Source organism: Telopea speciosissima, chromosome 5 (assembly GCF_018873765.1).
Source record: "Telopea speciosissima isolate NSW1024214 ecotype Mountain lineage chromosome 5, Tspe_v1, whole genome shotgun sequence".
NCBI classification, from domain to species: domain Eukaryota; kingdom Viridiplantae; phylum Streptophyta; class Magnoliopsida; order Proteales; family Proteaceae; genus Telopea; species Telopea speciosissima.
Genome location: NC_057920.1, coordinates 48,166,638 through 48,187,082, shown reverse-complemented (window position 1 = coordinate 48,187,082; position 20,445 = coordinate 48,166,638). Strand labels below are relative to the sequence as shown.

Sequence of the window (20,445 nt, the reverse complement as noted above, 5' to 3'; positions counted from 1 at the left end):
TGTTTGCTCAAAAGATGCCACTTGGCCTATTAGTTGTTTCACGCTCTCTTCAAGTGTAAGTATCTTTTAGTGGTAATCTTGTGGAAGGGAGAGCTTTTTGCGCATATGTTCCGATAGGTACTTATTCTTCAACTCATACTTCATTGTTTCCCAAGTCCTAGGTTCACATCTTCTAACTCTGAGTCTCTCTTCATGGAGTTTCCACCATTGTCTAGCATGACCAGTCAATTGGGAGTAAACAAATCTAAGCTTCCAGTCCTTCGTTGGGTTATACCATTAAAAATATTCCTCTAGAAATTCCAACCAATCAAAGAAGAAGACTAGATCCCTCTGCCCAGCAAAGGAAGGAACTTCTGACTTCATCTTCCTTGGATTAACATCAACGTAGAGGTTATAGGCTCAGCACTGTATTAGCTCAACAGAGAACAGCAGCAGTACAGGGATTAATTGCAAGGAAAAGGAGAATAGAGAAGATAGAAAATAGGGATAAGGAGATTCGGCTCGGCTCTCACCAGCCAGCCTCTCTCAGCCTTTCATGGGTTTCGGCCCTCACCAGTCAGACTCCCTGCCCTTCATCCTCACAACAAGATAATCAAAACTTGCACAAAGCAATCTAAGCAACTTCATTTAATTCATAAAATCGTGGGGTGCCTCTATGGGCAGGTTACAATATATAAAGGCCCAAGGATTGAGCTCCAAAATAGAAACTAAAAATTATAAAGTCCCTTATAAGGCTGAGACTTGGGTTACAAGTAATGAAACTAAAATAAAACTCTAAGTTGCAATCTGATCTTAAACCTACTTTCTAAATCTGAATTAGAAAATAAACTAAACTTCTAAATCCCCACGCATGAAACACCATGCAATCTGATCTTGGGCCCCACAGAATCTTCTAATAATAATCTCACCAAGGCAAAATAAGGAGCTGTTACACTGTTCACGTGAACAGTGTTTTGGCCTCTTTTTCTTCATGTTTTGTCCTACATCAACTAATGATGTAGGACTAAATTAACCGTAAACCCACAATTCCAAAACAGAAACCAGGGCAGAATTAAAAGGTTTAGAAAATCAGACCAAACCAGCACTGGGATTCAACCAAGCTGGATTGATTGATGCTTGTAAGGAGTAGAAGCTGTGCTGAAAGTCTCACTTGAAACTGATGGTTGAATTGGAAGATATGGCAGCATCACAAAAAAGAAACTAAAATTCTGCAGGCCAAACCAGCCACCAGTTGGGGCTCAAGTTTGATCGAGTGTATGGCCTATTGAGGGAAGGCTTTGTGGCAATTTTGGTGAAGTTCTGATGGATGGAAGTGGCGTTATGAAGGTAGAATGAAAATAGAAGGTTTGTGAATATGGAGGATTCCAACCAATGGAATGGAGTAGAAGTGGGATCGAATGGACGGAGTGATGGTGTGAGGTGATGCTCCAAAACTCCGCAGGATTTGATGAAGGAATGTGGAGATATCCCACTTTGATGTTGCAGCAGAGAGACAACTCGCAGGAGCAGCAGAGGTCTTCAATCAATGGGTACAGCAGCAGCAGCAGTCTTCGGATGATCTTCACAATGGTTATAGTAACCACAGTAACACAGCAGCACAAGAGATCGATGGCAAATAAAAGAAGATAGAGAAAAGAAGAAAATAGAAGGCAAGGGGTAGGTGAATTAAGCTCTCTCAGCCAGGCTCCTTCAGCCCTTCATTGTCACTCAACTTGACGAGGAGAATTCAGTGCTCAAAGCAATTTTCATTCACCTACTAAAAATCGTGATGAGGCTTCTACAACCTTTACATAATATAGGGGCTATGCTTGCACTTCAAGTTACAAGAAAATAGAAACTACTAAACTGAAAATTAGAAACTAAGCTTGAAAATAGAAATTAAGAAAATAGTAACTAGGATCAACTCAAAAATAGAAACAAAATATAATCTTAAAGTCTTCTATGAGTCTTCTAAATATTCCAGCCAATGCTTGCTCCTTGTGGACCCCACCTTTTGAGTGCTAAGTGCTGCTGCCGATTCTTTTCCTTGGTGGTCCCCACCTTCAAATATGGCTCCATCGATTAGTGCAATTAGGCTTTAAGAACTTTGAACAAAAGGACATTTATACCCTTCACTTAAAGACTTGAAGTAACCAATAATTAAAGACTGATCTGCCCCCCATGATCTTCTAGGAATATTCCCACCAAAGTCAAATATGGGGCTGAGACACTGTTTACGTCAACAGTAGCGTGAACATTTTTTTGGCCTCTTCTTCTTCATGTTTTGATCTACATCAGGTCTGCATTCTGAAACTATCTAATCTCCATCTAATCCCAAATTAGAGAGTCGATGGAGATGGCTCCAGATTATCCATTTAACAGAAGGTGCCACCCTGAGCATCATTTTAGCTTTCTTTGTATTTTCTTTTGAACAAAGAAAAGTTCACTTCAAGAAGGCCCCAATTCATGTTCACAACCCAAAATACAGCTTAGCAACAAAGGGACTCAACATTCAGAAGTACATATGGGCCACCAACATAAATGACAATGAAACCTTCTTCTTCATCATTTTTGGAACAATGAAAGAACAAATATAAGTAAAAATAAATTTGTTACAACTAGACCATAAAATTCAAGAAAATGATACCTGGCGGTGGTGAGTGGTTGCTGACTCAAGGAATTTGCCATAACTGTGAACTACCTTTTTCGTATATGGTTTCAAGGCAACCCGCACTTTATCAACATGAGGTTTTGCTGCAGTGGCAACCTGATCGATGTACGGTTTGGTAAACTTCTTGGCGTCCTGTCAAATCATGAACTGTCTTTATGAATACTTTTTGCAGAGCAAAGCACACAAATGAGAAAGTTAAAAAAACGAAAAAATACCTGAAAGTAAGGATCAGCAAATTCTTGTACTTTAACCACATATGGTGCTATGGTGCTTTTAGATGTCTCATAGAACTTCATGCTTCTCTTGGTTAATAATTGGATGCGTGGTTCAACATGTGTTGTAATTGTCAACCATTGTTCCTTCAGAGTTGGGATCCATCTCTTCAAAAAGGAGAATAAAGAACCAGAATGGAAAAATCCAGTCAAAATTACAACACATTAAGAACCCTGAATTTGTAAAAATTCGGAGTAACCATAACAGAATACCTCATATATATCAAAATAAAAAAATAAATACATAAACCAGGAGAATTCCTTACACTAGCATTGGAGAAAGTGACTCTCATTAATAAACAAAAATGACCAAACAAAATATGTATATGAAAAAAAAATATGGAAAGGAATTAGAATAATTAACTTACACTTTTAACCAATTCAATATGGGGTTCAGCCCAGTTCTGAGCTTGAGCTTTTTTCTCCAATGCCTAAAACAATTTAGAAATGTAAAACTGATCAAAAAATGCAATAAAATTATCTAATTAATTATTCATATTTATCCACAAAGACATCTTCAAGAGGTGGCCATAAAGTAGAAAATTTCAGCTAAGACTGTATGCAACCCAAGAAAAACACCTTTTTGACCACAATGTCCATTGCTGGTTTCCCATGCCCATTCCAGTGTTCTGCCACAACAGACTGCAACAGCAAAAGATAGTATAAATAATAATGTAGTCACAAGCAAAACCCTTGTAGAAAATATACCAAACCTGCATAAATTCACCTGAAAATGAACTAAATGACCTGCAAGCCAAGGGGGAAGCCATGCACCATGAACCTGATCATGAATCCCAATTATCAAGCTTATTAATCTTGCAAACAATAAAAATCAGCCAGTCAAAGAATCAGGCACTTACTGCAGCTAACATCAAGCACATATAATGAAGCTAAACACATCTAGATTCAGACAGTCCCAAATATAAGACTGATGAAGGCATGAAGCACCCACATTGGGTAAGCACATGGGGAAGAGAGAGTGGCTTCCCCCCTACACATTGATTTAGGGTATTCGCTTAAGTTTTCCTTTAGGGTAAGTTCACTTCCTCCTTTGATTGAGGATTTTCTCTATCCCCTCTCAGGTGCGAAGTTTTGGTCCTGCCCACCCCACATTTGTTTTCTATCTCCTTGTTTATTAGTTGTCTTGCCCAACCTGAGTTGAGGAGATCTGCCAGGACAAGGATCGGACCAGCACATCAAGCCCAATCAGGATCAAGATCAGAAGAGACCAATCCAAACCTGGATCCAGGTCTTTCAATCCTGCACCTTCTGTTCCAAACATGAATCAGCTCAGTGGAGTTTTATATGCAATATGACAGTTTTTGAGACAGCATTTTCTCCATCATTGCTGCACAAAAGCAATAAGGTAGTCAACTGGACGACCATTCCTCAAACGATCTGAAAATGCTCCCATTCAGAAATCCAGATTCAAAGGACCAGAAGACCCTAGCCTTGCTCTACAATCTCCATCCAATACCAATAGTGATCATAGTTTATGCATGCCACTTCCAGTAGCTTAATATAGAAAGCACAGGAAACTCCAATAGCATTGTTAATAAGAATTCTTATGACAGAAGTTAATTACCAATTTCCAGTATTAAATATGACATAATAATTTTGGATCCACAATGGCAGTCAAATTTTTCACTAAACACAATCCAATCACAAATTAAATTTTCATTGGCGTAAGCACAGTGCAGAGATCAATAAGGTAGGAATTGTCAATGCTACTACATTTATATATTTGTAATTGTAACAAGATCAAAGCCAACTTTATAAAGGCAAGGATACTACAAACCTCACAAAGAAACAGAAATAGGAAAGGCAAAAACAAAGCAGCTGCACTTTGGGTCTTAGGTTCTTACCTCCATCAACTCTTTGATCTTCAAATTGGCCTCAAACTTTGTCTTCATCATCTCCTCCTGAAGAATGACAATGTTGAATTTACACTATCAACACAACCGTCTACCATATTAAGAGATAAAAGTTAAAGCCAATAAAAAATTAGTTTTCACCTCAGCAACTTGAAGAGCGCGTTCAGTTTTGTGAATTCTGGTCTTCTGTTCATCATTAATCTTCTGGAGCTGTAGAAGAGACATTAAAGGTGGGAATAAGGGGAATTAGTCAATCATGATTTTCATATCCATGGACTACATCATTCAATCATGTTAATAGAAATTATGTATAAAACCATTCTGATCAGATCCCCACCAAATCAAGGTTGGGTGTTCCTTTGGGAATGCTCTTTAATGCCCCAAAATTTGGTCCTGATCTGATGGAAACTGAGATAAAACCATGATTCAAAATATCACCGATATATCGGCATATTTCGGAAATCTCGACACTACCGAGACGAGATGGGCTTCCGAAATGAAAAATGTTCAAATTTCGGTATATTACTTAAACAATGTGTATTTAACTATTTATACATTAGGGTCTGACCGTATACTGTCAATCAAGGGTGCAAACCCAAAACACCACTTTGAGTTCATTTTTTTGCAATATGATGGTTTAAATGTGTTTATTTAGCTTAAATAAGGGTGTACATGAAGTATCAGGCCTTAATATGGCCAAAAACCCACCGAGATGGAGTGCCGAAATATGGCAGAAAAAATACCATACTTCGCCGAAATTTCAGAATATTTCGGAAATTTCAACCAGCCCGAAATAGCGAGATGAAACGAAATTTCGAACTATGGATAAAACAGAGTAGCCGCACGCTAGAAATTCAACCTAATCTAATGCAGTTTAATAAAATCAGACCAAGGAGATACATTAATAAATAGAAGAAAGGCTGAATCGATTAGAAACAGATAGAAAAGAACTCAGCAAAGCATACCAATTGATTAAAACTGAGAGCAATACCTGATTGGCGGTAAACAGAGTAAAGCAGGAAGAGTAAAAGAAGAATAACCTATCTCAGATAGTGGGATTCTCACCCTGCTTCTCACAGATCCCATGCCAAAGGCAATTCCATCTTATTCCGTAAAATACAAAATCGTATGATGTTGTGAGCCTTACAGAGCTTATATAGAACCGAAAAGTAAACTCCTACTCAAACTAGGAAAACTGAAAGCTGACTCCTATCATAATTAGGAGTATTGTTTTTAGCTATTACACTTGGACTGAAATAAAAGTAGCTAATACAGAGAAACCAAAGTAGCTAATACAGCTCCCACGAGCTGGATATCTCAGCCAAAGCTGGCAGACTCGCTAACTCCATGAACCAGGTCACATCGGGCCTAGTGATGCAGATTCATCACAAGCTGGCTTGTTTTGCCTAGGAATAAGTCTAGGGTTGGGTTGTACGCATGTTGGGCCTTTGGTCCATGGGGTTTTCAATGTAATATGCCACTTTTATGGGCCTAAAGTATGGGTAATAAGTTTGCATATGGGATTAGCTAGTTAGTTTCTTATAATTAGTTTATTTTAAGTTGTTTTGGTTTAGCTCATTGGACCTGGTCCAATTTTGGTTCAATTTAAGTTGTCTATTTAATAATTTAAATAAGCTAGTAAGCAAGTTGGGTCCACATCACTTAAAGTCCATGTTGGCTTTAGTTAGACTTCTTAAGTGATTGTGAGATGTAATAAGGAGTCAGCTGTGGGGATTTCCTGTTCCAACTCAAAATCTCACTCTTTCTTTATAAATATAACTGTGTATGGAGAAGTTTCTTCTTAACCATGATTTTAAAATTGCATTGCTGCTGCTGTTGCTAGTCTTCTTCATTGGAGATCCTTGTGTTTGATCAAGGGAAAGGGGTTGATGTGTGATCCAAGCGACACCTTGCAGTGGGAAGCCCGGGTGGATCGTCTTCAAGCTTATCTTTTGTTACTACCATGTTCTACTGGATTTCTTACTCTTATTTTCAATCTCAGCCACTAAGAAGTAAGTTATCTCTGATATTCTTCTGCAACTAGAACCTAGGCTTCTAGAAGATCATATACAAGGGTCTTTTCTAGATTAAGCAAACTAGCCATCCGATCTTTCTGAAATTTCTACCACATTCACAAACCCGAACCCAGGAATCGATTCAAATTGGACCCTGTTCTGACAGCTGGATTTGAATATATTTCTTATTAGAATTTCTTGTTAGGATATATACCTCTCGGGATTAGTGTCAGAGGGACTGGTGCTAATCCCGAGATGGCTCTCTTTTTTATGTTTTGTTCCCTTTCTGCCCTTGTGGTGTCATCCTACATCTATATATTTTTTTATTCTTTTGGCTCTCTCTGTTTATGAGAGTGCAGTCATTCTCTTGCTCTCTCAACCTCTCTCACTCACTCTCCTATCTCTCTCTCTCCTTTTTCACCTTATTTACATGGTGTCAGAGCAATCTGATCTGTAAGTCCATGCTTCTTTTCTATTTTCTCAATATCTCATTGTCTCTACAACACAAAAAAGGAGGGACAGACTGCGATCGATACAAGAGAAGGCTTTCGGTTTCCCTTTTTGCAGCAGGGGGTGTTCTCAACCCCATAGTTCAAAATCTCGCGAGAATTTCGAGAATTTCGACCCCCTCGAAACGAAATGACCCCTCGAATCAAAAAAATACTAAATTTCGATCGAAATTCTCGAGATTTCGAGATATTTTGAGACTTTTTCAAAATCTCGAGAAAATGCTTTATATAAAAATACCATGTTTCGATAGTCTCGGTCGAAAACTGAGAAACAGAGCATTTTTCCTCTTTTGCTTGGTTTTTGAAGGTTTTTACTTATTTCTTCTTCAATCTTCTACTTCCCACTTGAATCCTTGCCGCATCTACGCCAGAATCACTTGGAGAACAAACTTCTTAGTACATCTGTGAAGCCTTTCCACTATTTCAGGTAAAACCATATTCTCAAAATTGATTTTTTTTAGGGAAATGCTTGATCAACATGTTTGTTTGTGATGAAATAAATATATGTTAGACACTAGAAGCCAATCTACGACTTCACGGTGTCGAAATTTTTTTTTGGTATATATATTATTTATTTATTTTTCTACTTCAAAAATTGGATTTATTTACAACAAAAATCAAAAATTAATAGGGGTTATGTATATTGTATGGTGATGAATTAAATATATGTTAGACATCATTGGCCGATCTATGGCCTCATGGTGTCAAAAATATTTTTCTGCCAATAATTATTTATTTTAATTTTCGAAAATTATAAAAAACACCATTTTGGGTGACTATTTTTGTAATTTGAACATTTAAATGTGTTTATATAGCCTAAAATAGGGTTTCCATGAAGTTTCAGGCCTTAACTTGGCCTAAAACCCACCGAAATGACCTATCGAAATATACCAGAAAAAATACAATATTTCGACCGAAATATCCGAATATTTCAGATATTTCGGTCAGCTCGAAATACCGAAACGAAACGAGTTCTCGAACTATGCTCACCCCTAGTTGAAGACTTGAAGTTGTTTGCAAGATGACTTGAAGACATCGTTATTTTCGATCAATCACTGATCCTTAGGTTCAATGTCTTTTTTATTTGCTTTCTACTGAAGATTGATTGTTTTTAGATCGACACTTCTGGTCGATAGTGCTCGTTTATGAAGATTGATGTTGAAATCAATTTTTTAATCGATGTTGGGGGATGGTTACTTGTTGGTTTGAGTTCGGTATTGGTGCAGTTTCATTTTTCAGATCGATTTTCAAATCGGTATTGGGAGGCTGGTTGTTGATTGTTTACCTGATTATTTTGGTGCAATATTTGGTGCTGCTTTTGGTGTTGATTTGGTTTAAATTTCTGCTAGATCGATTTTTGGTGCTCTTCCTTTTGTGCTATTTTCGTGGTTATACACTTGCAGGTCGAGATGGGTGATGCACAGAAAGATGCAAAACTGGTGACTGAGTAATGTAGTCCTAGATAGGTAGGAGACCTACTAGGAGCCAAACAACAGGATCAAATAACAAAAGGGGCTGCTGGTTCGAATGGACAGCACAAGGATTTAGGTCAATTCCTAGGGTTTGAGTTGGATATTGGGAAAGGGGTTTATAGGGTATTAATGGGCATGTCTAGGGGGTCAATATGGTATAAAAAGGTTAGGGTTTGGATGAGTTTTGAAATTCTACAATTCTGCAATTCTGAACAGAATTGAGTTGCAGGTTTTGGGCTTTAATGGAGTTAGGGTTTATGGGGTTCAAACCAAAAATAAAGGGGATCAATTGGGGGAAAGGATTAGAGGATTAGAAGAAGAATTTTGGCGTTAAAGTTACTGGAGATTCCACTGGCAGCAAGCTTCGACAATTGTGAAAGATAAAGCCACCTTCGAATTTGAAGAAGATCCTCCGAGCCGTCACGGCGTATGGAGTCCACCAGATTCCACCAGTCCCTTTCCACCTTGATAGAACCACAAGTATGCACACTCACAAGGAGCACAGGATCAGCAACAATGGCAGCCAACAAGCAAAAGCTTTTTTCATTAATCAAATTCGTGTACAATGCTGTCCTCCCTTACAAACTTATATAGAAGACTCAAAAATAGACTTAGACACTAAAAAGGAATGGCCTAATCCTATCCCTAACCTATTAGGTAATTTAAATTGACTAGGAAACTAAAATACTAAAGCAAATAGACTCAAAATAGACTCAAAACATGGCTGGACTTATAGAGTCCTAATCCAGCCCAACTTACATCACATGACCACTTAAGTTGTCACATGACCACTTAACCAAGTCACATGATCACTTAAATTGAACCAATTAGATGCAACCAATTTGAACCGGTTCAATTAGAAAACATAAAAATAAACTAAGTATTGGGCTAATCCCGTATGCAACCTATGTACCCCTAGTTTAGGCTCATTAAAGTGGCTTAATACATAGAAAACCCTTGGGAACAAAGGCCCAACATGTATATAACCCAACCCTTGGCCTATTTCTAAAGAAATAAGTCAATATCTATGATGAACCTGCATCACTGAGGTAGTGTCCTCTTCATCTACTTATCTTACTACCAAAAAGTTGGAAGGTAGTACCAATTTTCAGCAATGGCAGAAAATTGTATCTCTAGTTCTCACAGGTAGAGGTGATAAGAACCACTTGACAGGGTTGAAACCTGAAGGGACTGATGAGACTACATGGGAAACTGTTAATGCCCGTATTTTGGGTCAGATGCTGAACTCAACGGACAGCAATATAGTTGGTCTGGTGACTCATATTAATAAAGTAAAGGAGTTGTGGGATTACTTGGCTGTGTTATATTCCAGATATAATAATCTCTCTCAGATCTATGAGTTGTCCCAAGAGTTTTATCGTGTTGATCGGAAGCGCCGTCCTTTTACACAACACTTTGCTGACTTTAAACGGATGTATGAAGAGTTAAATTCCCTGCTCCCCATTACATCTGATGTGGCACAGATGCAGAACCAACATGAGCAGTTGGCAATTATGAGTTTTCTGGGCAGCTTAGGACCTGAATTTGATTCTGTTCGATCTCAAATCCTTGATGGTGACAAGGTTCCTTCTCTTGCAAACACTTTCTCTCGGGTCCTACGTGTATCCCGAGACACTACCCATGATTCTACTTCTGGTGATAGCACTGTGCTTGTTAGTAGTGGCCCTGGAGAAGGGTGTGGCACAGGTAAAAGTCTGACTTCTGGTATACCCCCTTCACCTGGTGCACAGGTTTTGTCTGATAAATCTGGTCCTGTGAAGACTTGCCACCACTGTGTCAAACCTGGTCATATCCAACGATTTTGTTGGAAGCTTCATGGCAGACCTTCTCAGTTAAAGCTTGTCAACACTGCTAAGACTGAACCAGCTCCCCATTCTTCCCTTTAGAGGAGCATCGTGTGACTTTGACTATGACAGAGGAGGAGTATGCTCGGTATAATCAAACAAAGGCATCTCAGGAGTCTCCTTCTACTGCTACTTTTGTTCAGACAGGTGTCTATCCACTTTTAGGCCCTGGATTATTAATTCAAGGGCCTCAGATCACATGTTTGGGATTCCAGGTATTTTTTCCTCCTTACATTCCAGTGTTACCTTGGTTGATGGTTCCTTTACAACAGTCAAGAGGCACTGGTACCGTTCAGCCCACATCCACTTCAACCTCTTGTCTATTAGTCAACTTACTAAGGCATATAATTGTTCAATAACCTTTTATCTGGACTCTTTTTTCAGGATCTCCAGACGAAGAAGACAATTGATAGAGGCAAAGTATCGGGGGGGGGGGGGTGTACCTTCTTGAGGGCACACCATCTGTTTGCATGTTCGAGTACATTATCCCCTCATCAAATACATTGTCGGTTGGGTCATCCTTCGTTACAGAGTTTGTAGAAACTTTATCATAGTTTTTGTTCCGTTTCTGTTCTAGATTGTGAGTCATGTCGGTTTGGGAAGCTCCACCATGTGAGTTACCCACCTAGAGTCCATAAACGGGTCACACGTCCTTTCTCTTTAATTCATTCCAATGTGTGGGGTCTTTGTCCTGTAACATCCAACCTTGGCTTTAAATATTTTGTTACGTTTGTTGATGACTACTCTCATGTTACTTGGCTTTATTTAATGAAATGTCGATCTGAATTATTCTCTATATTCTTTGCATTTGTTGCTGAAATTAAAAATCAGTTTGGTTGTTATATCAACATTTTACGTAGTGATAATGCTAGAGAATATTTTTCTGCTCCGTTTACTGACCTTATGGCTACACATGGTATTATTCATCAGTCTTCTTGTCCTAACACACCACAACAAAATGGTGTTGCAGAACAAAAGAACTGTCACTTGATCGAAGTCACTCGGTCACTTGTCTTTGAAATGAAGGTGCCCAAATCTTTTTGGGCTGATGTTGTTTTGACCGCATGATATCTTATCAATCGCATGCATTCTTCTCTTTTAAGTGGTGTCATTCCCTATACTTAATTTTTCCCTTCCGATCCTCTTTTTCATTTGCTACCACGTGTGTTTGGATGTGCCTACTTCATTCGGGACTTGGGTTATCAAAGTTAAACCGTAAAGCTATTAAATGTATTTTTGTTGGAAATTCCCGTGTTCAAAAGAGATATCGGTACTGCTCTTCTATCCTTCGTAAATATTTTATTATTGCTGATGTGTCTTTCTTTGAGTCTCAATCCTATAAGGATGATTCTATTGTGAAGCCTAGTCTGGATGATGATATTCCTACATACATTGTTCAGTCTCGTCTTGCTATTCAACATGTTTACAGCCATCATCCGAAGGAAGCTGCTACATCCCTTGATCCTGATCCTCCGTCCACTACCACATCATTGCCGTCAGCAAAATTTGTGCCCAAGCTTAGCCTTCCTCCTTCTGACTTGGACCTTCCCATTGCTCTTTGCAAAGGTACACCTCGCTGTGTTCAACATCCCATTTTTCTTATTCTGGTTTATCCTCTACTTTTCAGACATGTCTTTCAATTATCTTTCAATTGTTGCATCTTATCCTATTCTTAAGACCATAACAAAGGCATTATCTAGTTCTGGCTGGAGGACAGCTATGGAAGAAGAATTACTAGCTTTGGAACATAACCAGACCTGGGATCTTGTTCCCCTGCAAGCTGGGAAATCTACTATTGGTTGCCAGTGGGTGTATGTTGTCAAAGTTAATGCTGATGGCTCTCTTGCTCGTTTGAAAGCCTAATTGGTGGCTAAAGGTTATGCACAGGTACATGGGATGGATTATTTGGATACATTTTCTCCGGTTGCCAAACTCCTCTTTATGTGTTTTGATCTCTCTTGTAGCCTCTCACCTTGGTCGATGCATCAACTGGATATCAAGAATGTATTCCTCCATGGTGACCTGCAGGACGAGGTGTATATGGAGCAACCTCCTGGGTTTGTTGTTCAGGGGGAGTCAGGTCTGGTTTGTAAATTGAAGAAGTCGTTATATGGTCTGAAACAATCTTGTCGGGCCTGGTTTGGCCGTTTTACAGAAGCGGTACTTGAGTTTGGGTTATCACGGTGTAACACTGACTACTCTATTTTTTATCATCATTCCAGTACAGGCAGGATCTTCCTTATTGTGAACGTAGATGACATTGTGATTATTAAAGATGACTCTAAAGATATTAAGAGTTTGAAAGCTCATCTGCAGCAGAGATTTCAGACTAAGGATTTGGGGAAATTAAATTATTTCCTAGGTGATGAAGTGGCTCAATCAAGAAAGGGCATATCCCTCTCACAAAAAAAAGTATACTCAGTGATTTACTTACAGAGACTAGGATGCTAGGGTGTAGACCTCTTGATAACCCTATGGATCCCAATGTCAAACTTGTTGCTGAAGAGGGAGATGTTCTAGATGATCCAGAGAAATATAGAAGATTGGTTTGTAAGCTGAATTATTTGACTTTCACTCGACCTGATATTGCTTTCCCTGTGAGTGTTCGAAGTCAATTCTTATCATCTCCTCGGACTCCTCATTGGGATGTTGTTATCCGGAATCTGAGGTACCTAAAAAAGGCTCCAAGGCGTGGATTGGTGTATACTGATCATGGATAAGGACAGGTTGAAGGTTTTTCAGATGCAGACTGGGTTGGATCACCTATTGATAGGAGATCAACTACAGGATATTGCATATTTGTTGGAGGTAACCTTGTATCATGGAAAAGTAAGAAACAGAGTATGGTGACTAGGTCAAATGTAGAGTCAGAGTATTGAGCCGTAGCACATGCAACTTGTGAACTAATATCATTAAAAATGTTGTTACAAGAACTTGGATTTTTGAGGATTCATCACTAATGCAAATGTGGTGTGACAACCAGGCAGCGATACATATTGCCTCAAACCCAGTATTTCATGAGAAAACTAAGCACATCGAGGTGGACTATCACATTATTCGGGAAAAACTCCAACATGAATTAATTTCTACAAAACATGTCAAGACGGGAGAGCAACTTACAAATATCTTTACCAGGTTACTAGGAAGTGGGAAGGTTGACTATATTTGTAACAAGTTGAGCCTGATAGATATATATGCTCCAGCTTGAAGGGGAGTGTTAGAATATATCCCTCTCGGGATTAGGGTCAGAGGGATTGGCACTAATCCCCCTCTGACCCTAATCCCGAGATGGCTCCCTCTTTTTTATGTTTTATTCCCTTTTTGCCCTTGTGGTGTTACCCTACATCTATATATATATTCTTTTTTTCTTTTTTTTGGCTCTCTCTGATGATGAGAGTGCAGTCATTCTCTTGCTCTCTCAACCTCTCTTTCTCCTTCTCCTTTCTCTCTCTCTCTCCTTTTTCTTCTTATTTACATTTCTATTTTCCCAATTCTTCCCCTACCTCCATTAAAACATTGTTTTAGACCTTCCATTACCCATAACTGATTCAGTTTTCATAACCTAAACAAGCTACAGATGTTAGGGTAGTAAACATCAGAGATAATCAACTTGTTTCCCTTTCCTAAACCCAAAATCCAGTACCCAAAATTACCCTACTACCCCTATTCCTATTGACACTTGGATTACCCATTATCTATTGTTTTACCCACCTGATTTGGCTGAAACTTTCAGCAGACTTTCCCCCCTAACACCTACTACACTCCACCTCACCTAGAGCATCCAACCACCTATTTTATTGTTATATTAAATCACCCTAATCTGGACCTTATCCCCTGAGAAAAGATCTTGTCTTGGCTACTGATTTGATATTCAAACAAGTACTACATTACCTAGGTTCCTGCTGGTTCAAGTGACCCAATCTACTCACCCTGGCCTGTTAGCAGTTTTTTGGTTCTAGACTCTAGACTCTTTTTTAAACCTTGAATCATTTATTCTACTCACCCAAATAGCACATTTGCATTACCAAGGGTTACAAAATTCAGTACAATATATAGGTCATTAAACAAACAACAAAATTAGAACAAGGGAATACAAGATGGAAACAAAGTTCTTAGTTCCCTATTCAATAAATCATGGTATAGTTCTCCTTAAAGCTGGAATAGAATATAGAGTCAAAACTGAGTGTTAGATGTTGGTAGCCACAGCACCTCAAATACGATAAATAGTTACACAGAATCTGAAGGTCCTAGTTATTACAGGCTCTATCGGCAATCAAACAGTTCAAATTACTTACATTTTCTATTTTCGAAATCAGTACATCAATTTTCTTTTCAGCTTCACTTGCTCGCACATCCAAAGTATCTTTATTATTTTTCTGTGCTTCGAGATCTCTTTTAAGCTTCTCAACCTGTATTGAAGAATACAATCAGGGTAATCAATTAATTTACTGGAAGTTGCCAAGGCATTTCCATAACTGACCTGCTTCTCAAGTTCACCAGCCCATGCATGTGCTTTCCCCATCTGCTCCTCAGCATCTACAGTACCTTTTTTCTGAAATAGAAGAAAATCATATCTAAAATGAAACCCTAAAAATGTATATCCAACAGTTTGTCAAGACCTTAAAATCAAGCACTGAAAGAATATTCCTTTTCATGCACAGGCATAAGTATAGAATCATCATCCAAAACATCATAGACATGAACTAAATAATCATTACCCAAATAGAAAACCAAAACATTAATTGCTAAAACTGAAACTGAATCATCACCCATTACACACACACACACATCCCCAAAGAAAAAATCTGCCAAGTATAATTCAGGTCATGTATGAAATATTACCTTGAGTGAATCTATATCATTTTGTAATGATACAATGCCATCTGACTTCTCCTGGATGGTCTTCTTCATCTGAGCAATGCTCTCATCCTTGCTCTTCAACTCTCGGGTTTTCTCTTCAATGCTAGATTCTTCAACAAAGACAGGGTAAAAGAGACCATCATTATCATTAGATCATCATCAGTAGGCAGAAGAGCAGAAAGCACCCACTTGACAGACTGAGAACTGTACCCAACAATAACTAAAATATATTTCCCTGAATACCAAAATATTTCATGTATCTCTTACTTGCAAAATAGAGTCTAATACATACATGGAAAAATGAAGTATATGACGAGACGGTGGGGAGGGGGAACAAAGAAAATAAACTATTCCTTGTTATCTTTAAAACACAGTTTCACATCCATAAATAAAGTTTATGCAGAAACACTACAGACCTAAGGCTAGTTGCAGATAACCCAATCCTCTCCCACTAATGAAATCTAGCAGTCACAGTCCAACTACTAAACTTTCCTCAGAGCTCCCTTCAGCGAAAAGTACAGCATCTTTTTTTAGTTCTCTTACACTTTTTTATCCTTTTTGTACACAATTCTGAACTCAAATAATCCAAAATGCTTTTCCTGACAGCACCTTAGGCTTTGTTTGGTGCCAAGGGGAATTAAAGAGAAGGGAAGTGAAAATTTTCAGACCTAAAAAAGAAACTTTTGTAATCATTACCCCATGTGATTGTATAAACTTACTTAAATTTCTTACCATATTTAGTAATGATACATTTTACATGTAATTTTTATTTTACTTTTGAAATCATAGGGAATTGGATGCAAAGTAAAGTGATTTAATAATCAAATATTGAATGATTTGGAGTTAGTGATATAGTTACATGAGGTAATAATTACAAAAGTTTCTTTTTTAGGTCTGAAAATTTTCACTTCCCTTCCCTTTAATTTCCCTTGGCAACAAATATAGCCTTAATGTCTGTTTCGAACAACCTTTCAGGGGGAAAAAAAACTATCCATTGCGAAGCATCTGTTTGTCCTACAATGAAGAGGATCATAATCATTTCATAGAAAATTAATAAAGTAAAGTTTCTGAACCTTATTACACAGAAAAGAGGGGGGGACATGCCAAAATGCAACAGAAGAATTCCAGGAAAATTCTTTCTTTTTCGCAATCCTAAAATTTCAAATTCAATCAACATTCCAAACTTAAATATAACCAATATGACAGACTGAACACTGCACACACAATAAATATACTTTTATACCCAACACCAACCTAAGGAAAAGAGAACGATCATGATTTCCATGTACTAAGATAAATCAGGAATCTTTAACTTCTAACATGGAGTTTAATCACATATTCTTAGTTAAGAAAACAAAGCGTATGCCCAAGGACGGAGGGGTAAACAAATACAAATAAACAACGTTTTATCCTATTTAAATAACAGCTTCGCATCCATGAAGTATACCTTAAAACGGCTAAAGGCAGATAACCCAATCCTCTCCCACTAAAAACGTCCAACAGTCACAGCTTCTTCTGTTTTTTTTTTTTTTTTTATCATACACATTTTCCCCTGCCTTCGAAAGTTCACAAGTGTAAATGGTGTTCAACCTTCATTCGTCCTTTGTATTCCATTGTTTAAATAGAAGGAGATAAGGTACAGAGATGGTTACAATAAGAGAGTCCAGATAAGTTACAATAACAGAGTCCTAAACTCATATTGAGTCCTAGTGAGATGCATAGGTGAAACCGATAGAGTTGAGATTGGTATCCGATACGAGTTTAGTGGAACTGAACACTACAAGTGAGAATAGGGTTGAGGTTGTTACAAAACCGTGTACATGTGGCGGGCTACATGTTATCAGCTTTATATACACAATCTGAATTCAAATCAAACCAAAATGTCCCCTTTTTTTTTTTTCCATAGAAGAGCCCTAATTTCTGTTTCTATACACCGTTTGTCGTTCAAACAAAAAACATAATTCTAGCTTGGAATAAGCCCTAGCTATTATAGATAGTTCCACAACTAATGAAAAAGGCAAAAACGAGAAAGAGAAACAAGAAAAGAAATCTATCCTTTGTGCAGCATCTTTTTTTGCCCTAAAATAAAGATATCATTCAAAAGAAAAATAAAGCGAAATCACTGAATCTTCCTACACAGAAAAAGGGAGGGGAGAGATGCAACTAAAAAAATCCATAGAAAAGTCTCCCGTTTCTGTAGCCCAGAAACATCAAATTCCATTAAAATTAAAACTTAAATATCCAAACGAAAATAAGAAAATCATCACATCAAACCAAGACAAACCATTTCCAATTCAAAGAGAAAAAAAGCAACTTTGAACACCAAAAAAGACAAGTTAACAATAGACAAACCGAAAATCAGGAGAAAAAAAAACAGAGACAAGGGCATGCACTAACCCAGAACAGAGATCTTCGCCTTGACCTGCTCCAATTCGATCTTCAGGGACGAATCGGAGACCTCTGATGCAATATTTTCACCATGTGTCTCTGCATCGGCCGTGGTTTTCGTGAAAATGAGGAGTAAGAATACCGATAAAACAAGGAACTTCGAAGATGCCATTACGAGCCTACAGAGCTCCTTCAAGCGATTTTGATTTTTCTTCGTTTCAGTTGTTCTTCCTCACAGGTCGTGGAAATCTAATGGAGGCCGAGAGGAGAGAAGAAGAAAAGAAAAGAAGAGAATTAAGTTTTTAAAGACTTCGTTATTTTCGTGGTAGAGTTTGGATTCTACAGCCACGTGTCAGTTAATTAAAGGTAATTGATTTTTAGGAGCCCACGTTATATTCTAAGACAGGTGGGTTACCGCCACGTGAAGGTAAAAAGGACTAAAAGCCAGGGTCATAAATCGCTTTAAAGTGAGAACCGGCTGGCACATGTAATACTGCCGGCTGGCACATGTAATTTGCACGATAAAGTGGACAGCTTAGGCAACATGTAATATTTTGAAGAATTTTTGAGGTTCCCAGTGGTTCTCCCCAATAAAGTAATCAACTACTAACAACCTACAACGAAACTTGAAATTTATTAGTATCCACCATCCACATTGACTCTCTCCATCAACCACGCCTTTACCCTTTGGCGTCAATGTTAGCTGCATGTACAACAAACCATTGAAGTTGCGAAAAGGTTAATTAAAAAAAAAGGACAAAGATTTATGTCCGGGAATGTGGTCTACACCAGCATTTTCATGAGTCTATCTCTCTCTTCCCTACATGAAAAGACACTTTGACCCCTTGTTTTGTTTTGAGAAGATAGATAGACACATTGAAGTGTTGGCGTAGAGCTACACTCTCGGACAAAAAAGTGTTTTCCTAAAAAAATAATCTAATTTATAATGGGAAAAAATATCTTTACTTAGTAGTGTTTTCTATGCCGTCTCATAGGGCACCGTGAAATCCTTTAGAATTTTACTAATTTACGAAAAAGAATGCTACCTAGAAGTGAGCGGTGCTCTATCCCAGCATCCAGACACAAGAGTGGGTGAAATGAATGATTGCTCTATCCTAGGGGAAGGTAGAACTTTCCAGAGGTGCATAGGGGCAACATACCGCATGCGTCCAGGTAGTGTTCTCCATCCCTTATTAATTTATATTTATATGTTTTGAAGATGATTTGGATAGATTTTTTTATCCCAAAAAATTAATAATAATAAATAATAAATAATCAAAATTTTCATGAAAATCTAATACTTAGAAGTTGAAGTGTAAATTTCATTAAATAACCATACAAAAAATTATGGACCCTCCTGAGTTATGATTTCACATAAATCCATTCTTAATAGGGTGAAACAACCAAAGAGTATTCACCGGAAAAAAAAAACAACTAAACAAAATTTATGGGAAAAAAAAAACTATTATTGTTTAGGGCTCATGTTCGTTGTACCGCAGCACAAATTGCGCCCAGACACATGGGCCTGCCACTCAGGGGGTAGAGTGGTCATTGCACCCACCCCCATGTGTCTGGGCGCAGCCTGCGCCCCGGGCACAGAGAACATTCTCCCTATTGTTTATTAATTTTTCAACCATTTGTCATTTCTCATCTCTTTGCCCATCCCTCTTCGCCCATCTTTTCGTCACCTTTTTTTGGAGTATTACTCTGCTTTTCACTATTTTGTTTTGTCTGGATCCATGTAGCCAACCCCATTAAGTTTGGATAATGTTGAGTTTGTTTGTTTTAATCATTCAACCATATTTATAATTTGGGAAAGTGAACGCCACCCAGTCGCATAAAACACGCCACCCTTGCGCCCTAACGCAGAGACGCACGAAATGATTGCCACACCCCACTGGAATCCCCAAAATGACCTGGAGTGCGGCAGTCAAATGTTGCACACCCCTGTGTTAAGGCGCAGGGGCAATGTGTCCGACACAACTTGGTGACATTCTTTCTGCCTAAAAATTTATAGTTGTTTATTAAAACATTAATTGTATTAAAATGGGTATCTGAACAAATGATGTCCTTTATAAACAAATTGCTAACCCCTCCCTAATTACTCGGTTTAAATGCTTTATTAATTCTACTCCCCATACCCCTTACTGGACTATTGTACAAATGTTATCCTTTAATTCTCTTATAAATATTTTTCTTTCCATAAAAATATAAAGGAAAATTTACACATACCACCCCTAAGGTTTGACGAAAGGATATTTTCACCCTCAATTTTGGAAAATTCTACATACCCCCTGAGGTTTGTAAACAGTAACAAATAAGCCCATTCCGTCAGTTCATAACTAACATTGTTAAAAATTAGACTTGAATTGACGGAATTTCCCTTGTCATTGGGGTTTCAAAGTGAATTAACGGAATTACCCTTGCCATTAGGGTTTCTAAAATGACTCAAACGATGAGGGATTTTAGGGTTTGAAATTGGGGAAAATCCCAAATCCTGCAACTCGTCTTCCTCCCAAATCCTGCGTTGTTCCCTTAAT

General features: G+C 38.1%; 1 protein-coding gene across 5 annotated transcripts in view; it reads right to left on the bottom strand.

Annotated features, from left to right (window-relative positions):
• The window catches only part of LOC122661839, a 58,991-nt gene extending 40,833 nt beyond the window's left edge, over positions 1-18,158 (bottom strand). For all 5 annotated transcript variants that reach the window (XR_006332926.1, XR_006332927.1, XR_006332925.1 and 2 more), the window contains exons 1-11: positions 17,915-18,158; positions 15,500-15,627; positions 15,138-15,209; positions 14,953-15,066; positions 4,938-5,006; positions 4,788-4,844; positions 3,650-3,703; positions 3,502-3,564; positions 3,291-3,353; positions 2,866-3,030; positions 2,627-2,782 (exon numbers count right to left, since the gene is read on the bottom strand). Coding sequence is in view for 2 of the 5 variants with exons in the window: in XM_043857349.1 (XP_043713284.1) it covers positions 2,627-2,782; positions 2,866-3,030; positions 3,291-3,353; positions 3,502-3,564; positions 3,650-3,703; positions 4,788-4,844; positions 4,938-5,006; positions 14,953-15,066; positions 15,138-15,209; positions 15,500-15,627; positions 17,915-18,077 (1,104 nt within the window). In the remaining 3 variants the exon portion in view is untranslated. The remainder of the gene's footprint in view (positions 1-2,626; positions 2,783-2,865; positions 3,031-3,290; positions 3,354-3,501; positions 3,565-3,649; positions 3,704-4,787; positions 4,845-4,937; positions 5,007-14,952; positions 15,067-15,137; positions 15,210-15,499; positions 15,628-17,914) is intronic.
• Between the last annotated feature and the right edge of the window lie 2,287 nt (positions 18,159-20,445).